We start from the raw sequence: 16358 nt of genomic DNA on the forward strand, positions 1-16358 counted from the left end.
CGGCCCTCTTAGGGAAGAGGTAGCGCCGGTACTCGCGGGAGAGACTGAGAGCGTAGTGGAGTAAGACAGGGCGGGCGTGTGACGTCTCCGACGGGAGGGACCATCTAGAGACGGGATTAGGTCACTCACTGGAGGCGTGTCGCACTGCCAGAGTGACCCACCCGCTGTAGAAGCAGTGCTGTGGCTTTTTCTTCTGGAGTGTCATCTGGGTCTTCTAAAGAAACGGGGCCCCTGAGTAGTGAGCTGCACAAGGGAATGGGTCTTGATGCAGTGGGTCCTCCCGGGCATGGACGCCCCAACTGACTAGGGAGGGTCCTTCGGGGCTCCCTAAGAGGCGGGAATCCCCGTTACCAGTGGCGGGGCATCCCTACCGAGCGGTCTCTTTGGAGGACGGAAGTCCCCGTGGGGGACAGAGGTCATGACTTACTGAGCCTCACAGACTAGGGTAATGACAGCTGCACAGAGAATGAGTGAAGGGACCACCTTCAGGGTACGGGAGGATGGAGTTCTCCACTAATCAGGCTCCACAGGGGATGGAGGTCCTGATCCGAGGGCTCCGCAGATGACGTGGGTCCTCATCGAGCCCCATCTGGACGTGGTCCTGACTAATTCGTCCCACCTGGGTGGGCTGCGTGCCTGAGGGACCTCTTCCCAAATGGACGGTTCACCGGCCCAACTCACTCCACAAGGGTGAGCACCCCGCCTCTTTAGGTTGAGTGGGGTCGTGATGGCCCAGAGGAGGGGCAAAGTAAGGGACACTTGACTGGCCAGGCTCCTTGGGACAGGACTGCCTCACGACAGCTGTCGCCCCTCCTCCCGCTCCGGGCCGGGTTGAGGGCGGTGCCTGGAGGGTAGGGGCGGGCCGAGCGGTGGGGGCGCAGTCGCCGAGCCGCGGGCGGCGGGACGCTCCGGGCTGGGGGCTGGGGTGGGACCGGGCGCACGCCATGGAGCTGCTGTCTGCTCTGAGCCTGGGAGAGCTGGCGCTCAGCTTCTCTCGAGTGCCGTTGTTCCCCGTCTTCGACCTCAGCTACTTCATAGTCTCCATCCTCTACCTCAAGTATGAGCCAGGTGAGTCAGAGCAGGGGTTTGGAGAGGGCTGGCATCGCGGGCGAGGATGGGGGGGGGGGGGAGCGAGGAGCAGGAAGCCCTGGATTATTGGGGAGAGAGCTCCCAGGACAGGTTCAGGAGAGCAGACAGGCAAGTGATGGGATCGTGGGGTTCTCCAGTACCGGGATTTGCAGGAGGGAGAAACGTGAGGGAGGGCAAGAAGTGAAGAAGACCCCTGAGATGTTAGGGCTGGGGAAAGGGAAGGAGATGAGGGCTGGAGGGAAGGAGAGGAACGTGATAGTTCAGAGGAAGGGGAACAGGTGTTGGAGAGGGGGCAGGGAGAGAAGGTCAGGGGTCCTAGTAGTGGAGGGTCGTATGAAGTTCGGGGAGGGGCTAAATCGTGGTGAAGATGCAGGCGGGGGTGGGCGATGCGGGCTCCGCAGATGTCTCGGCCGCCCGCAGCAGTGACCTCCCTCCTTGCCCTTGGCTAGGGAGCAGGAGCGGCAGCTGAGTGTCTATATAAGGACCGGTTGTGCTGGGGTCAGGTTCAGAGAAAGTGACACCAGTGCCCCCTCCCCGCTGCAGCCAAGGGGCTACCTTCCCCTCAGCGAGGCTGTACTGGATCTCCTCTCCGTGCGGGAATTCCTCTAGCCCTGGTCCCAATCCTTTCCATTTACTGAGCAGAATGGGCCCTGAGACTGGGTGATTTGGGGTCAGCCTTCTCCCACCAGCTCCAGACCCCCATGGAGAATAGCAGAGGGGAAGACCCAGTTTCTAGGATATAAACACACATACATTTTTAAAATGAGGGTAAATGGCCTCCACAAAATGTGTTCTATTTTTATACAAGGTTCACTGAACATTCCTCATACTCCTAGTATTCTAATTATTCTAGTACACCAGCAAACTAAATGAAATGGGCAGTAGAATTAAGCTTTAGAAAAAAGGTCACCCAAAACTTTGTGACCATTTCTCCCCCTTAGATGTAAATCACCCCATATTCTCTTCTCATAATAGAAATAGCTTTTTTAAATTATAAAAATAGGTGGTCCTGTATATTTTAAAATCAAGCCGAAAAGCACAAAGGAAAAAAAGAGAGGATTACAGCTGATGTGGTGGCCACCCTTTCAAGACCCCTCTTCTCTGCATTGATACCCCCAGAGTTATGAATGTATGCAAATAAGATCATATGCTGCTTGCCAAGTGTTTTGTTCAGTTTTATTTTTGCCAACCTGCAAGCCAGAGCCTATTTTTTTGAAAAGCTTTTCTGTACAGCAGTTACTTTGCAAAGCAAAATAATCTTTGTATTGCCGTAAGATGAACACAGGGCTGTATTTTCGGGGCTGTGTTTTCTGCCTGGTGACTCAGGCCATTCCCAAGACAAGTACAGAACCCAGAACACCTTGGGAAATCTCAAACGGTGCAGCAGGAGCCTCCTAGGAATGTAGGACACAGGTGTCTGGAGGAAAGGGGCCTCCAGGCTGGCTGGGAGTATGCAGGAGGGGTCAGGACATTCCTACTGAGTTGCAGAGTAAGTCCTCTGAATTGGAAGTGCAGGGAGTGCAGGAACTGAAGGTTCCTGAACATTGAGAGAGTTCAACGGTTCTCACCCTAGCTGCACGTTAGAGCCTCCCAGGGGCTCCAAAACCCTCCGATTGATTCAGAATATCTGATAACGGGCTCTAGTATCCTTATGTTTGAAGTTCCCCTCCCCCAGTGATTGCTGTCTGCTACCAAGGTTGAGAACCTCTGCCCATTTCAACCTCCTCCTTTTGTAACTGGGGAAATTAGGAAACAGAGGCTAAGCTAATTTACATAAGCAATGAGCTTCTAGTCCTGTGGCTGGTGGATGCTGGCCTTGGGATTCCAACCTAGGCCTGCTTGACCCCAGGAATTACTAGGATTACTCTGGGATACTTGCTTCTCCCTTAGAAAAGGGAGGTGTTGGACTTAGCTGTTAGCCCCCCAGTTTGGTGGTCCTGCTAAGCCTCTCTGTAAAGGTTTCCTCACAGAATCCATGTGCTGATTGCAGGAGCAGCTTCAGAATCTGCAGAGTTCCTTATTCAGAGATTAAGAATTTCTAGACAGTGACGGCAGAACAGCAAACCGAATGTGGGGCCCTGCACAGGTAGTACTCTCAAAGAAGAGAACCGAGTTGCCTTTAAGGGAAAATCTTTAAATTGGGAGTGATTCTGCCTGTAGCATAGGCTACTTATGAAGTCTCCATGAGCTTCAGTTTGCTCTCTGTGAAATGGGCTCATTGGTAAAATAGCCCAGGGTTCCCTTTCCTGGCTGTTGTGAAGATCTACTGAGATCCACTGAGAACTGCTAGGGTCTAACGCACTTGGGAAAGGTACTTACAATTATTTTTAAGGCAGCGAGGGAATGCTGTGTTTCCTGGGATGCAGGCATTTTCTGGGGTATGCTTTCCTGAGAATGAGGACAAAGCTTGGAGTGGGGTCCTCAAAGTGGACCCCAACATCTGTGTCCCCTGGGAGCTGGTTAAGACATGCAGAATGCCAGTCCCACCCCCACCCAGACCTGCATTTGAATAAGGTCCCCATCAGCACACTGACATTTGAGAAGTGATGAACTGTAAGAGGCTGGAGCTCCTTGTTAAACCAGGAGCTGATTCATGGGGCTGGGGGCTTGGGTCTGGTTCACTTCCAGGACACCCAGCTCTATGCAAGAAGTCAGGAGGAAGCAGTGGGTGCTTGGCTGCATGATTGAAGGAATGAAGGAATAAGTGAATTACAATCATAGTTACCTTAAGCCTGATCCATCCAAAGAACTTTTCAGACCAGTGGTCCTTAGATTAGACCCACCTGTGGAGCTTTTAAAACTCCTCTTGTCCAGGCAGCGCCCCTCTGTTATTTAAATCAGAACCACTGGGGTTAGCACTAGCATCAGTGGTTTATTTTTTTGAACTGGGAAAATTGAAATATGTCTATTCCTATACTTTTGCCAATAAAATGTGTTTTATAAAATGGTTTTTTATATTTACTTTTTAAAAAAGATTTTATTTATTTATTTTTAGAGAGAGAGGAAGGGAGGGAGAAAGAGAGGGAGAGCAACATCATTGTCCAAGAGATACATCAATCAGTTGCCTCTCACAAATCTGGGGACCTGGCTCACAGACCAGGCACATGCCCTGATTGGTAATCGAACCTGAGACCCTTCGGTTTGCAGGCTGGTGCTCAACCCAGTGAGCCATACCAGCCAGGGCTAAAATGCTTTTATCTTATCACACCACTTAAACATTTTCTAAAATGTACCTTTCAATTGTAGTTGGCATATTGGGTTAGCTAAAAAGTCCATTTAGTTTTTTTCCATAAAATAAAAGACACATTTTTCATTTTCACCAATAACTTTGTTGGTTTGGATATTTTGAGTGTGTCAGCTATCTCCTGCCATTGGCTTCTAGTGGGTAGAGGCCAGGGGTGCTGCTATACATCTTCCAGTGTATAAGACAGCCCCATAGCAAAGATTATTTGGCCAAAATGTCAATAGTACCAAGAAACTTCACTAACCACTTTTAACACTTTTGATGTGTTCCATCAGACACAGCACCTTCTCCATACACTGCACAAATCTTTTTTTTTTTTGCATTTCAGTTGCATTTTTACCTTTCTTGAAATAATAAAGCATAATACACTGAAAATGTTGCATATTTTCTTCCATCTCCAATATTAAAATGGCTGCATTAAAATTCACCAATTGATGTTTTTTTTAAGTGCACAGTTGATATGACAGCTGTCACAATATACAATGTAACACAATTGTTTTGAATGAAGTTAAAGACAATTAAGCACAGCTCGAGCCATCATATGGAAAAAACTAAATGAACTTGGCCAACCCAATGCAATATCATATTAGTTTCAAGTGCTTTAAAATTCCCCAGATGAGAGCTGGCTCTCTGGCCCAGGGTTTCCCAACCGCAGCACTAGTGATGTTAGGGTCAGACCATGCTCTGCAGTAGGGGCAGTCCTGTGCATTTTGGGATGTTTTGCAGCATTCTTGATCTCCTCCCACTGGATGCTGGTATCACAACCCATTGTGACAACCAAAAATATCCCCATACATTACCATTGTCCCAGATTTTTGCTTTGAATTGAGAACCATTGATCTCCAGGGGTATCCAACCGTTCAGCGTCCCTGGGCCACACTGGAAGAAGAAGAGTTGTCTCGGGCCGCACATTAAATACATAAACACTAAGGAAAACTGATAAGCAAAAAAAAAGTTTTAAGGAAATTTACAATTTTGTGTTGAACTGCATTCATAGCCACCCTGTGTGGCCCGCAGGCCTTGGGTTGGATGCCCCTGAAGGTGCTTCTGAGGGCCAGGCCGATGATATACAGGAAGCAATAAACCAGCCAGGTGGGGACCGTGCCCAGGTGAGATCCAGGCAGGCTCATCTGCACCTGGTTGGGCCTGGAACCACCAGAACTGGTTTTTCAAGGGATGCTGGAAATGTGATTTGGCTGTTAGAACACTTTCTCTCTTCCCTCTCTCTCTTTTTAATTTAATTGACTATTTTTAGAGCCATTTTACATCCAGATCAAAATTAAGCTGAAACTACAGTTTCCACTGCTCACTGACTACCACCGCCACACACATGTAGCCTTCCCCCATTTGTTACAATCAGTGAACCAACAGTATTACCGATGTCGTTATTATCAGGTTACCATTATCATAGATTGTCAACGTCATCATCAACCAGTCTCTAGTTTACATTAGGAATCTTTGGTGTTGTACATTTATGAGTTTCAACAAATGTATTCACTATATGGTATCATACAGAATAGTTTCACTGCCCCCCAAATCCCCTGTGCTCCACCTCTTCATCACTCCCCCTCACCCCCCACCCTGAACTCCCACCAGCCCCAGATCTCTTTACTGTCTTCATGGTTCTACCTTTTCTGGAATTTCATAGAATTGGACTCATACAGTCCGTATTCTTTTCAAACTGGCTTCTTTCACTAATATGCATTTAAGTTTCTTCTGTGTTTTTTTGTGGCTTGATAGCTCATTTCTTTTTAGTATTAAGTGATATTCCATGGTATGGCTATACCACAGTTTAATTATCACCTACCGAAGGATATCTTAGTTGCAGTTTGAACATTTAAAAAATTCCGTGTGCACTAAGAACAATCCCTGGATCTCTGGTTTGAACTGAAAGCTTTTTTGAGGCTGGTGCTGCTCATCCTACAACCTTGCAAGGTAGGGACTACCAACTCCTTCTACAGGGAAGGAAACTGAGGCAGAGAGCTGTTCTCAAAGACTTGGGGAGAGCAGCAGAGAGACCGTCAGTTCACCTCATCTGTAGGCCTCAGACTAAACGGCACTGAAGGAGGGGCAGCGCTGAAAGTGCCCCGGGAGCCTCCTGGTTGGCCCCTGCCGTCGCCATCACAGACTGCACGCCGGGAGGGAAGGCCGTGGAGCCCACCGAGGCTAGAACTCAGCGTCTGACTGGGGTTCCTCCTCCCTCCTGAGGCAGAGCTGATTTTTATAAATTCATCCACTAGAATTTACGCCCACAGGTACTTTCCATTTCAGCTCAGTTCCAGGAATAACTCTCGCATAACTGCTAGGCGCTCAGCAATTTCTTTTCATCCTCATGGGTGCAGTGGGGTGACCAAGTCACCCAAATTTGCCCAAGACAAGAACCCGAGGTCCCTTGTCCCAGGAACTCCCAGGTCCCAGGCAAACTGGGATGGTCAGTCACTCTAGACAGCAGCCCTGTTATACACATGAGTAAACTGAAGCCGGCAAGAGGGGGGGGGAACTTTGGTGGCTAACCAGGGGCTGAAACCTATATTCTGCTGCTTCTGCGTGCTGCTCCCAAACCAAGGAGTGTGGCAAAGGGAAGGAGCTAGGGGGACAATGTCCCAGCCATTGCCTTGCTGTGGGTCCTCAGGGCAGGTTGTCTCCAAAAGCCTCAGTCTTCCCATTGGCAATGGGGAGACTCTTCCTGTCCTTCCAGGACTGCCAGGAGCGTATTGACAATGATGAGAAGCTAATGATTATCAGGTACCTTGCCTTGAGTCATCAGTACAACTCAGTGAAGAGGGCTCATTCTCTTTTGACAGCAGAGGAAACTGAGGTTGGGAAGGGAACAGTGTTTGCCCAAGGCCACGCCCGAATGAGCAGCAGAGCCGACAACCCAGGCATGTGATTTTTTTAAAAATTAGGACTCATCCCTGGTATAAAAACACAGCGCTTTAGTCCTGCAAAACCCAGGCTCCCTGCCCCTCCCCAGTCTCAGCCTCTGGGGTAGCCTCAGAGGGCACAAGAAAAGCCCTGGAAAGAATTCAGCCCCTGAGGGTTATTTTTAAATGCAGAGGTATCCATTTCTGCAAAGCATGGGTGCCTCACCTGACCCGCTCCCTGCAGAACCCACCAGCTGCTCTGAAGGATTATCGCTCTGCGGGCAGCACTCTGAGAAGAGAACACTCTGCTTTCTTCAGCCCCTAGTCCCTCCCTTGGTAAATGCTTCGACTTGGGACGACCCGAGGGCAGGGACACGATGCACATGGTGCTGGTAACTCCATGGTGAGGCTGAGGAGGGAAAATTCAGTCCCAGCCGTTGTTACAGGAGTTGGGCAAAGAAGGGGCTAAGGGCTTGCACCTGACAGAAGGAAAGGGAAGCAGAGGGGAAAACAGCTTGTCCAAGATCACAGGGTTAGTTGGGGGGATGGCCAAGAGAAAGGGGAGTGTGGTGATGACCTCCTCTAAAACAGCTTTTATTAGGCATGCTTTCCGATTGTTAAACGTGTAGCAAGAGAATGAGTGAATAACCCATGGCCTATTTCTATGACGGAATACTATACAACAGTAAAAATGAGTATTACTCTTAAAAATATTATGCTCAGTGAAAGAGTCAAACACAAAATGCCACATATACAGTTCCACCTACACGTGGTACAGAAGGTCTAGGGCATTTTCATCATGCCAAAAGAAGACCCTGTCCCCACCAGCAGTCCCTCCCCATTACCCTCCTCCGGTCCCTGGCCACCTCTGACCTGCTTTCTGTCTGCACGGATTCTCCTGTTCAGGACATTTCATATAAATAGAATCGTACAATGTATGGCCTTTTCTGTCTGGCTTCTTTCACTGAGCATGTTTTTCAAGATTCATCCATGTTGTAGTATCTATCAAGATTTCATTCCTTTTTTAAAAAATTTATTTTCCATATACAGTTGCCATACAACATGATATCAGTTTCAGGCGTACAATATAGTGATGAGACATCTGTATACCTTACAAAGTGAGCACCCCAATAAAGACTTCATTCCTTTTTTGGCTGACTGATGTCCACTCTGTGGGTGTGTCACGGCTTGTAGCTGTTTGTCATTTGACGGACACTGGAGTTGTTTCCACCTTTCGGTGATTGTGAATCATGAACATGGACTTTTAAGAGTCTTCTGGAAATTTATGGTGGGTCCTTACAGATAGAACAGTATGGAACACCCCACTGCCCGCCCAAGGCAGTGAGACCTCCTGTTCCTGAACCCTCGTCCACAGCCGTCAGGGAGGGGCAGGCGGTAAGGACCCCAGAGGGGGCTCTGTGCGGGCTGCGGGGCCCTCATGCAGAGAGGCAGGGGAGCAACCCATGTCCTTTCTGCTTACCCCCTTTTGGGGGGGGTGGGGATGCTCTTGTTTTTTCTGGGTTTGACGACTAAATATTTCAAATGCAATAAATACTACAGTCACCTCTGTCCCCTCCACTCAGACTTAACAGATATGAACATAGATTTGCCTCAAATATGCTTTTTTTTAAATACAGTGAGACACAGCCAACCCTGCCCCTTGCCCTCTCTCCCTCTCTAGATGTGACCACCATCCCAGAATCAGCCTGCAGCGTTCCTGCCACTGTGTTCATACCTTCACCACTGCCCATGTATCTGTAACTACAGTAGTTCCTCCCCCCACCCTCCATTTGCGGTTTTTCTTTTTTGTACTTTCAGTTATTTGTGGTCAAACAGGAATTTATTCTCTTACAGTTCTGGAGGCCAGAAGTCCAATGTCAAGGTGTCAGGAGATTGGTTCCTTCTGGAGGCTGTAGGGGAGGATCCTCCCAAGCTTCTGACTTCTGGTGTTGCTAGCAATTGTTGGCATTCCTTGGCTCGCAGACACGCGGCGTCAGTCTCTGCCTCCATCTTCACGTGACCTTCTATATGAATTTCTTGAGGTTCACGTAACAAAGTACCACAAACTGGGTGGCTTAAAATAACAAATGTGTCATCTCACAGTTCTAGAGGCCAGAAGTCCAAAGTCAAGGTGGCAGTGGGGCCGTGCTCTCTCCCCAGTTTCTCTCCACAGTGCTTCTAGAGAGGAATCTTCCCAGGCCTCTTCCTGGTTTCGGGAGGTGGCTAGCATCCTCGCTGTCTGGGGGCTCACAGCTGTAGCTCGCAGTCTCTGCCCCATGTTCACGGTGCCCCCCACATCTCTGCTCTGTATAAGGACAGGAGGCATTGCATTAGAGCAATGCAATGCCCTCCTAATGACCTCATCTTAATATTTCCAAAAGAGGTCACATTCACAGGCACCAGGGGTTAGGACATCAGTATGTCGTTTTGAACACAACAGTTCAACTCACAACACCTTCTCTGTGTCTGTCTGGAATATTATTCAGCCTTAAAAAGGAAGGAAATTCTGACATATGCTACAACATGGATGAAAATTGAGGACAGTATGCTGACTGAAATAAACCAGTCACAAAAAGACAAGTGCGGTGCTTTAGGATGCCGCCCCTTCCTCCGCTCCCCCACCCCCCAGGAGCAGTGGAGCTGTCCCGCCGCCACCCCACGGTGTCCTGGCTGTGCGCCATGCTGCACTGCTTCGGAAGTTACATCCTGGCTGATCTGCTCCTCGGGGAGCCCCTGATCGACTACTTCAGCAACAACTCCAGCGTCCTGCTGGCCTCGGCCGTCTGGTGAGCATCTCAGGCTGGCAGAGCGTGGGGGAGCAGAGCTGGCAGGCAGGGGTGCCCCATCCACCAGGGAGGTGGGGGGCACTGGGACCCAGCAGCAGGACCTCCACAGTGGCCCTGAAGGCACCGCCCTCTGTGGCCCAGCGCTATTGTGATAATAGGCATATGGGGAGGAGGGGTCTGGATACAACCCTGCTTCCCAGGGGCCCCCAGAATCTGTCTCCCCCCTGATGCTCAGCATTCTGTCCCTGAAGGTACCTGATTTTCTTCTGCCCCATGGACCTCTTTTACAAGTGTGTCTGCTTCCTGCCTGTGAAACTCATCTTTGTGGCCATGAAGGAGGTGGTGAGAGTGCGCAAGATCGCCGTGGGCATCCACCATGCACATCACCACTACCACCACGGGTGGTTCGTCATGATCGCCACTGGCTGGGTTAAAGGTAAATAATGGGACTGTGACAATGGCAATGGGAAATTGCCCAGTTGCAAACCCCTGTTCAATGGTACATATCAGGCACCCTGGCACAGCCATTGCTCCGGGCTAAGGGGTGTCAGGGCTGCTGCCGAAGTCCAGGCTCCCCTTAGCCGACACCTTAGAGCAGATGAGAAGTTTCTTCCAGGAACTTAACTGTCCAAGGTACCTCAAGCTGGGTTGATACCTGATACCACAGCTGATACCTCAAGCAGGGTTTCTCAGCTGTGGCACCGCTGACATTCAGGGCTGGGTCACTATCTGTGGTGGGGGCTGTCCTCTGCATGGTCAGGTGTTGGGCAGCAGCTCTGGCCTCCACCCACCGGCAGCACAGCCCTTCTCAAGTCGTGACAGCCAAAAATGTCTCCAGACATGGCCAAATGCCTCCTTGGGAGGCAAAGTCACCTCAGTTGTGAACCCCGGGTGCGGTGGTTCGGGAACCCCAGTTATACAGCTGACCCTGGAGAGGGCATCCTAGCCCCCTTAGCGGGTGCATGTGGGATAAATGGGAAGGGTCTGCCTTGAAATTTAACCATTGTGTCTCCACGTGGGTCTCCTTACTCTCTCCGGCAAGGCTGTGCTAATTTCCCAGGGGTATAGCATGCCACCCGGAGGGCAGGAGGCTTGAGAAAGATTGAGAGCCCCCAGCACTAAGGTGGGAGCACTCTGCAAGCCTCGTGCACAGCTCAGGGTCCTGGATTGGGAGCATCAGGGTAGACAGCCCAGAGCATCCAAGACTTTCGGGGGTGGGGGGTAGCAGCTCAATTCCTTCATGCTTGTTTTGCTCCCAATGTGCTGTGTGACCTTCGGCAAGACTCTCCCCGCTCTGAGCGTGTTTCCTCACCTGTATCTGATCGTCATATACCCTGGGCTCGTCGTCCCTATGGGGAGGATTCCAGGGCCAGGGAGTCTGCTGCTGTGGGAATTCAGCCAAGAAGGAAACTGGGGGTGACAGGCTCATTCACAAGCACCCTGTTCCCTAGGCTCTGGGGTTGCCCTCATGTCCAACTTCGAGCAGCTGCTCCGAGGGGTCTGGAAGCCAGAGACCAATGAGATCTTGCACATGTCCTTGTGAGTACCCCATCCCCCTCCTCTGGTCCTCCTGTGCCCCTGGGCCTGATACTTCTGGTGACTTGGAGGTCTCAGCTCTGGATTCTGCCTTCAGAAACTTCCAGAGGACACGTCTGGGGAAATCCAGAGAGGAAACTGAAACTCTGCCTAGGGGGAAGGGCAGGCAGAGATATAAGGAGATGAGATCGTTCATCTGGGTTTTGAAGAATGTATAAGAGTTTTCTGGCAAAGAAGGGGCCTCTGGACATAGGCCATCACCTCTGCCGACTGTCAAGTCAGGAAAAAAGAACAATTCTGCCTGGTTCTGCAGGGCAGGAGTAAGCGGTGGGTGGAAATGTGGCTGGAGCTAAAAGTGGGAAGTAGCGGGCAGAGTCAAACTGCGACATCCAGGACCTGACCCAGAACCCCACACTGCATTTGGCCTAATACATTTTCAAAAGACTTCACAGATCTGGGCTAGTAAAATTTTCTCCCAATCTACAATAAGTAAAACTATAGCCATGACAAAATGACAAATATGACAAAATTAAAAGGCCTACCCATAGACCAATGAAAATTACCTCTTGTTTTACACTTTGGAAAATGTGGTTTTATCTCATTTCATCCCACGCCCAATTTACTGGCCGAGAGGTGGGCCTCAGACAGCTGCACCGCCTGCTGCTAAGCAGGCGGGTGGCTTCCACTCTCAGATTCTGCTCCCACCTCATGAGCTGAGGGTGAGGCTTCCATGGACCCACAGACATACCCCCACCCTGGTGCCTGATGAGTGCTCGGGAAATATCAGTTAGAACCATCGTGTTCAAATATGTGCACTGAGTGGGAGATACCAGGAACAGGAGTTGTGGGTCTGTCTCTTGCAACAAGGTAAAATCCTAGAAGCCTAGTCTGCAATGAAGAAAAGGAAAGTCAAGAAAAACCGTGTGTTGTAATCCCACCTCCTAGGGGAGTGTGCTCTTTGAGGGTCCCTAAGACCACCCTCAGGTTTGATGATTTGCTGGAAGGACTCACAGAACTCGGCACAGCCCTTTCACTCAGGGTTCCAGTTTATTACAGGAAAAGGGCACAGATTCAAATGAGCAAAAGTAAGACGCATGTGGGGCAACATCCAGGAGAGACGAGGCTTGAGCTCCTGGTCCCCTCTCAGTGGAGCTATGTGGATGGTGACTGTGTCTCCCAGTATCCATGTGCGACTGTATGCATTGAATGTGGCCAGCCACCACACTTCTGGGCTCTGGTGTCCAGGGTTTTTACTGGCGCTCAGTGACACAAACAGCTGTCCACTCGCGTGACTGATGTCAGCCTCCAATTCCTCCAGCAGCTGAGCTGAGACCACATGGCCCAAGACCCCCACCCTAAATCACACTGTTACTGTCTGGTGTGACCCCAAGTCCCCAAGTAAACAGAAACTCCTGTACATAGGACATTCCCAGGGCTTAGAGGGTACCTCCCAGAATCCAGAGGCAAAGGCCACATCCCTCTTTGAATCAAGTTAACCCATTACTGCACAGAGAGACCCCACCTCCTCCTCCGTGCCATGTGGGCATCTTCCATTTCACACTCAGAAGCCAGAGGGAGCTGGGGCTGGCTGGGCGGAGGCGAAGAACGGGGTCTGGGATAGAGGTGCACAGGCCTGAGCCCTGTTGTGCTTCTTAGTAACCATGGCTGTCCTCTTCAGCCCCACCAAGGCCAGCCTGTACGGAGCTATACTCTTCACTCTCCAGCAGACCCGCTGGCTTCCGGTGTCCAAAGCCAGTCTCATCTTTATCTTCACCATGTTCATGGTGTCCTGTAAGGTAAGCCTTCCTATCCTGACTCACGCCAACACACACCTCCCAGGGAGGGGGGCGGGGCTGGGACTCGCAACCTCTGGAAAGGTGAGCCCTAAGTGTGTGGAGGGTAGGAGCTTGCTAGTAGGAGCTGGCCAGTAGGTCCATGCATGGAAGAGGGTCTAAGAGAGCAACGCCCCACAGGTGGAGATGGGAGTGAGGAATCAAGTCCTTCCCCCGCAAACGGCCCAGCCTAGGCAAAGGCAAGATGGGGGCAGGAGTGTGCAGGGTCTGTCTGGGGCTGCGTGCCTTGGGCGTGGAGAGCAGAGGGACAGGGTGTGGGGAAGGCGCCCTCAGGATGCTGGGGACTTGGGCTAGACCAACAGGGGTGCAGGTCTGATCTTTAGGCCTTGACTTGGAGTCACCCCACCCTCCAGGGGGGTTTTGAAGGGTGTGTTCTCACTCCCCAGCTCTGTAGGGGATCTCTCTCCCCCACGGAGCTGGGGAGCTTAGTTGCTGGCTCCCTGGAACGGGACAAGGACCATCAAAAGGGAACAAGTGATTCCAGGCACCAAAAGTCCCACATCCTGGGACACTTGGTCACCCTCCTGGGGGTGGGAGTGTGTGCAGCCAGAAGGCTGAGTCTGGGCTACCTCTGACTTTGACCTGGCTGACCTTCTCTCCCCTCTCGCCCCCTTCCTTTGCTTTCTCTCTCCGTCTTCCTCTGGCTCTCTCACTGTCTCCCTGTCCCCCTTTCACCCCTCCTCAGGTGTTCCTGACAGCCACTCACTCCCACAGTTCCCCTTTTGATGTTCTGGAAGGTTACATCTGTCCTGTGCTGTTTGGGACAGCCTTGGGGGGTGACCATCACCATGACAACCATGGTGGGGCCCATGGAGGGTCCCACGGTGGCAGTGGGCCCGGCTCCCCGCACTCAGCCATGGCCACCAAGTCCAAGGAGGAGCTGAGTGAGGGCTCCAGGAAGAAGAAGACCAAGAAGGCAGATTAGGGGGTGGCCCAGCGGGCCTGTCGGGTGCTGGGGAGAAGACCCGGACCCAAAACCCTCAGAGTCAGGAGTAGGGAGGTGTCCTGGGCTCAACTGTCCCCTCTTGAGGCCTCAACTTCCCCATCTGCAAACTGGGGCTATTAGCCTACCCTCCACGCCTGATGTGAGGGGTTAGATGAGATATGGGGGTAAAGGGCGTTTGTAGGAATGGGGGGTCCCTCTCTGCAGAACCCCTATAGAGTCACAGATTTTTTTGGGGGGTGCACAGAATCCTGGCAGTGTCTCTAGCCAAATACACTGGCAGTTATATTCTTGGTTCTATTACTTCCTCTCTAAAATTATGTTTTGACTCCAAATTTCAAGCAGCATTGAGACTCATTCATTTGATGGATGATTCCTAAGTACCTCCTGCGAGGCGGCTGCTGAGAGTTTCATGTCTCCTTGCCGACTCCTCCTGGGTGTGCAAGGGACAAGGTGCCTCCTTCTTGGAGCTTTGCATTCCCCACCTACGTGATGGGGTCCCCTGGCCCTCCTCTGTACACAAGGGCTGATGTGAGGCTGGAGGCATACCTGTCTCACAAGCGCAGAAGCACCATGCAGTCAGGAGGAGAGCCCGTGACGGGTGTTCACTGTGCTTGAGAACGGCTTTGCGTTTTAGATCATTTGTGTTTGTGGACTGGAGACCCTCATGTTACCTGGCGTGAAGGAGGCCTTCCGTAGACACATGTAGGCCAGACTTGAGAGTTTGGGGGGTGGGAAAGGCTTGTTCTGATCCTTGGCTCCAGACTACCCATAATCCAAAGAAGTGCAGCTGGGTGGGTGTGAGTTCCAAGGTCCAGCTTTGCCTGGGGCTCCAAGCACTTGCTGTTGGACCCTGGAAGCATCAGGCCTTCCTCATGCCAGCGTTCTTCATTGCCACTCATTCAGTCATTCAACAACCATGTTGCTGCCTACTCTGCCAGGCCTTGTGCTGCTGCTGGGCAGGCTGGGAACTTGCTTTTGGGTGAGCGAGGGGTATGGCAGCTGAAGGCCCCTCCCAGCTACCTTCATTTCATCCTAGGTCACCAGGATGTCTGGGAGGGGTGGATGGGTTGAGTATGGCCCATTCCAGGTGGGGCTTGGCCCAGACCAGGCCTGCTGGAGGCTGCCCTCTGCACATCAGTGCTCAGGGGGTGCTCAGGGCAGTGGTCTGCAGCTGCTTTAAGACTGGCTTGGGGTTATTGGGGTCCCAGGTGTTGCCCAGCTGTTGGGAAAGTGCCTTGATCTGGTGATACCTGGGAGCTGGGGGGATTCTGAAGCTGTAAGGCCCTGAATTCGTCTTCTTCCATATCCACCAAGGCGGCATGAAGGGTCAGCAAATATATCTGTTGTGAGAGAACCTTGTTGGCTTGTCCAGTTCATTCCTGCTCTTCTCTTGGAGATGCTCAGAGTTTCCAGGGGAATGAGGCTCGTGACAGCCCTGATGACCAGTGGGAGATGGTGGCTGCAGGTGAAGGCTGTGGGATTCGGGGTTAAACAACCTGGGTTCAAGTTCTTTCTCTGCCACCAGCAGGTCATGAGACCTCTGCTCTTCTAAGCCTGCTTGCTTCTTGGGAAGGCAGGGGGTTGTTGTCCCTTTCCTTCAAAGACAGGGGTGATAATGGAGTGGTTGGGGTTTGTGGCTAAGAGTCTAGGAAAGATTCTATTAATAGAAAAAGATAGCCACAGACTGGGAGAAAATCTTTGAAAGTCACATATCTGGTAAAGAATTGTATCCAGCCCTGACCAGTGTGGTTCAGTTGGCTGGGCATCCTCCTGCAAAGCAGAAAGGTCAGGGCACATGCTTGGGTTACAGGTTCAGTTCCCAGTTGGGCCACATACAAGAGGCAACCAATCGATGTTTCTCTTCCTCTCTTTCTCCCTCCCTTCCCCTCTCTTAAAAATAAATAAAATCTTTTTTAAAAAAGAATTGTATCCAAAATATATAAAGAATTCTCAAAACTCAATAAATATAAGAAAACAAACAGCCCAATTTTAAAAAGAGCAAAGGATTTGAGTGGACATTTTGCCATAGAGAATATATAG

General features: G+C 51.0%; 1 protein-coding gene across 2 annotated transcripts; it reads left to right on the plus strand.

Annotated features, from left to right (window-relative positions):
- The first annotated feature begins 82 nt into the window (after positions 1-82).
- Positions 83-15676, plus strand: TMEM38A (transmembrane protein 38A). 2 transcript variants are annotated; one of them, XM_036032499.1, is made up of 6 exons: positions 83-690; positions 9827-9983; positions 10235-10419; positions 11435-11522; positions 13198-13315; positions 14058-15673. In XM_036032499.1, the coding sequence occupies exons 2-6, from the start codon at positions 9877-9879 to the stop codon at positions 14295-14297; spliced, it is 738 nt and encodes a 245-aa protein (XP_035888392.1). In that variant the 5' UTR covers positions 83-690; positions 9827-9876; the 3' UTR covers positions 14298-15673. The 2 variants fall into 2 exon arrangements, with proteins under 2 accessions (XP_035888392.1, XP_028376959.1); XM_028521158.2 differs by lacking the exon at positions 83-690 and adding an exon at positions 883-1068 and having other exon boundaries at positions 14058-15676.
- Positions 15677-16358: the final 682 nt, after the last annotated feature.

Source organism: Phyllostomus discolor, chromosome 8, assembly GCF_004126475.2.
Source record: "Phyllostomus discolor isolate MPI-MPIP mPhyDis1 chromosome 8, mPhyDis1.pri.v3, whole genome shotgun sequence".
Classification (NCBI taxonomy): domain Eukaryota; kingdom Metazoa; phylum Chordata; class Mammalia; order Chiroptera; family Phyllostomidae; genus Phyllostomus; species Phyllostomus discolor.